General features: G+C 44.2%; 1 protein-coding gene across 8 annotated transcripts; it reads left to right on the forward strand.

The window, feature by feature from the left end:
• Positions 1–1,142: 1,142 nt before the first annotated feature.
• On the forward strand, positions 1,143–2,827 carry LOC133915955 (protein ELF4-LIKE 4-like). 8 transcript variants are annotated; one of them, XM_062359389.1, is made up of 3 exons: positions 1,153–1,274; positions 1,461–2,087; positions 2,171–2,827. In XM_062359389.1, the coding sequence occupies exon 3, from the start codon at positions 2,246–2,248 to the stop codon at positions 2,603–2,605; it is 360 nt and encodes a 119-aa protein (XP_062215373.1). In that variant the 5' UTR covers positions 1,153–1,274; positions 1,461–2,087; positions 2,171–2,245; the 3' UTR covers positions 2,606–2,827. The 8 variants fall into 8 exon arrangements, with proteins under 8 accessions (XP_062215369.1, XP_062215370.1, XP_062215373.1 ...); XM_062359385.1 differs by lacking the exon at positions 1,461–2,087 and having other exon boundaries at positions 1,143–1,274; XM_062359386.1 differs by lacking the exon at positions 1,461–2,087 and having other exon boundaries at positions 1,143–1,274; positions 2,174–2,827.
• Positions 2,828–3,779: the final 952 nt, after the last annotated feature.

The raw sequence follows: 3,779 nt of genomic DNA on the forward strand, positions 1-3,779 counted from the left end.
GTTGGCGACACACGAAAGAATATATATCATACTATACAACTCCGTAGGTTAGCCTTTATTTTTTTTTAGTAATTTATAGTTTTTCACTCCAAACGTTAAAGATAGAATCACACAATTTTCCCTTTTTTTTATTACTATGCCGTCCTGCATCCACTCATTAAAGCTAGAATGATGGGAATTAAAGCATAAACTTTATTACTGAAAGAAATTAGCCATATTTTAGACAAATTAGAAAGATTTTTATCTCAAAACTCACACATATTAAATAAGCTAAGCACTCGTTCTTCCTCTTCTCTAAAACTCTAGCACTAGACTCTCAAATAGGTAGCACAAGAGGCTTAAGTGGTTTGTTTCAACTCTCTCATAGTTCTACCTCTCTATTTATAGGCCTAAGAAACTTAACTAATTTTCCTAACCTGTTACCTAAATACCTCTTTTGTAGTACATTCCTACCTATCATCGAGGATATTTTAGTCCATTTCTTACTCCGTCCATCGAACGATCGCATCGCCTTCACGACTTAGCTTTGCGTCATCGCAAGCTTCACGATAGTGCTACATACTCTTTCAATCCTCCTACGATTTTGAGGCTCAACCGTAAAAACCTCTCTACGCTTCTTAAAGTATAACTCACAACTTTCTTACACCTTAAGCAAGCACTCTGATATCGATACGTGTACTCTATTTTACGATCATGATCGTCGGCAAGTTTTTTCCGCTTCTGATCCATCGGATACCTTGTCATTTGCATCGGCATCCCTTTCGCATTTTGTCAACACACCGTTTTTATCCTCTGTTTCATACTTTGCTTGACCTCCACATGTACAGCTAGGATTACACTTGACTCCGCCTAGCCTCCATGATCGTCCGCCACTAAACACCCGCTTAGCTTCAATCACCTACCGTCAACCGCTAAGTTGCATCTTTCACTTACACACCATGAGACAAACAAACACATTTCTTTAACTCTAACTCCAATTAATCCATAATCAAAATACTCAAACTAAGCTCAAACAATCTAAAAATTAACAAACCAAATTAACAACCTTATCAATTACCTATCATAAAAAAATATATTTCGAACTTAATTTTTAAAAGATTCTTTGCACAGCACACAGAGCGCAATAAAGAAAAAGGAAACGGAAGAGAGAAGGGATCTTCTCACTTCCGCTCTATCCAACTCCTTTCTTCCTCTCTCTCTGGTATCCTCGGGCTCGTATGATCTGAAAAGGAGCTCTACTCCCCCACCCCCCAGAGATGCTACGGAGTCCAGAGGTAAGCACCACCTGCCCTCTCCTCTCCTCGATGGAAAGAAAGGAACCTAAAGTTGACTTCGGGTAGAGCATATTTGGCGTGCTACTACACTACACTATTGCTACTGCATCTCCTTTATTTTCCCTCGTGCTTCGTTCTTGTCTCCGTTTGCCGATCAACATCCCTGTTCTTTTTCTTGGTTTCTAGGAGAAATTCGTTTCAATTCCTTGTTCCGGTTCGTCCCGACGCTGGGTTGACTGGAGTGGGATGAATTCCTGCTGTTGCCGGGCCTCTAAAACAACCGGAAGAGGATCAGAGAGAGGCAGCCTTTTCTTTCTTTTTCCAACCATTGATTCCTTTTCCGTTTCCAGTAGAATCCGTTGCTCGAGCTTTGGTACCTTCTATCCGTCCGCACCTGAATTTCTCTTCGGTCAGAATTTTATTCACAGGTATCTCTAATTTGGTTGCCATTTGGGCGAATTTCGGTTGAGAAGCCATTCGGATTCGTGCCCCCTTTGTAGTTCCGTTTCGTATCTTTGTCGCCCTCAATCTTTGGTCTCCACATAAAAAGAAGAAATCGTGTTCGTTTTTTTGTGTATGTGGGGGGAAGGGAGGGGGTTGTTCCAAGCTAGAAAGATTCGCCAAGTACATCTGATCTTGTAGCACGCTGCCTTGTCGTCCCATGCCCCAACAGTGAAATTTCCCCCAGTACAGTATCCGCCACCCCAGCATCTCTGCAAATCTCCCTTGGCTGGGACCGGCAGTAAAGGCCAAATCTTGATGACCCAGGCCGCAATCACCCTACAAGTTTAAAAATTCAATCTTTATGCGCAAGTGAACACACAGCCTTTTACCTCTTGCAAGAATTCTGCAGCCTCGTTCTGACCATCTTTTCCCTATTTTTTTTCCACGCTCAGCAGAGTTGAGGCCATAGTGCAGGCACAGCACGCCAAGAAGAAGAACAGCTGAGGAAGGAGAGGGCATCCGATTCCATGGAGGGCGGCGAGACGGCGCTGTCGGGGTTCCGCGGGGCGCACGGCGTGGACACGAAGGTGCTGCACGCGTTCCAGACGAGCTTCGTGCAGGTGCAGAGCCTGCTGGACCAGAACCGCGTCCTCATCAACGAGATCAACCAGAACCACGAGTCCAAGGTGCCCGGCGATCTCTCCCGCAACGTCGGCCTCATCAGGGAGCTCAACAACAACATCCGGCGCGTCGTCGACCTCTATGCCGACCTCTCCTCGCTCTTCGCGGCCTCCGACGGTGGCCGCGCCGCCTCGGAGGGTGGCTCCGTCGGCACCGTCCGGCAGGCCGCCGCCGGGCACAAGAGGATCAGGTCCGGCCTCGACTAACTTCTTGTTATGGTGTTAGCTAGGGAGCTCTCTTGGCTTGAGCTGTTCTTGTATCTATCTACCTATCTATCTGTATCAATCCTACTACATATGAGCAAAGAGCAGTCCTCTCCTACAGCAATTAGCTGATGTTAATCTTACATTGTTGGTTTGTGCTAGTACGAGGTATGAATTCGATGCAATACAGAGAGTGAGGAGTTCTCTGAATTTCATAATATGAAATGATGATATTGGCAGAGGTAGTTTGGTGTTTCATGCTTGACTGCTTCTGATCCCTCCCTAGTCTGCACATACTGCTGTGGATCTGTGATTATATAATCTATGTGCAAGTGTGAATTTTTATCTGAATTCACTTCACTTGCTTCTTTATCAGTTTTAATTTTTTTTGTTGGTTTCGCCTAAAAAGTTCTACTTTGTCGTTGTCAAATATCTTTCTTGCTCCATATCTTTCACTGAAAACGTCAGAATAAAATAATTTTTTGGGTTCTCTTTGGTTAGATCGACGACCAAACACCGGGCATGATGCCATGATGGGTACTCAAATCTATAAAAGCTCGAGATGTTCAAGACAGAACTACTATAATTTTCCTGGATTTCATCTCTGTTTTACACTGTCAGAGAAAGCAACAAGCTTTTGTGAGCTCATGCATAAAATCTGTTGGTGCTTTCCATGATTGAGCTGCTTTGCCAGTTTGCCTAAATGTTTTTGCCCCCTTGTTTTCCACGCTGTACTGCTTGCCTTCCTTTCATCAGGCTCGCTCGCCTGAATCTGAATGTCTTCTCCTGATGCATGCCATTGCTTCTTTCCAGCCTTCTCTTTACCAAGACTTTCTCTTGCAGCATCACTTTCTGCAAAAATCTGTTAATGCTGGGCATTGGATGATTGCAGCTCTTTCTCTGCCCGTAAAAATTTTGTAGTGGAAATGTAAAGTGCTTTTCTCATCACTCCTTTTATGGCGAGAGCATGTTTGTCGTAGTAGGCGCCTCCCTGATAAAGTCGACATGGGGTTTTCCGTAAGATTCGCCTGTGCCATTTGATCTATAAAAAGTAGGCCTCTGTTAAAAAATGTCTGAATTCCATTCTTCTACGCAGAAGCAATCAATTCCTGCGATAGTATGAACGGGTCCTTAAGGCGTCAACTGTTACCATCGCTGATACGCTTCTACTGCTACA

Source organism: Phragmites australis, chromosome 4 (genome assembly GCF_958298935.1).
Source record: "Phragmites australis chromosome 4, lpPhrAust1.1, whole genome shotgun sequence".
NCBI classification, from domain to species: Eukaryota; Viridiplantae; Streptophyta; class Magnoliopsida; order Poales; family Poaceae; genus Phragmites; species Phragmites australis.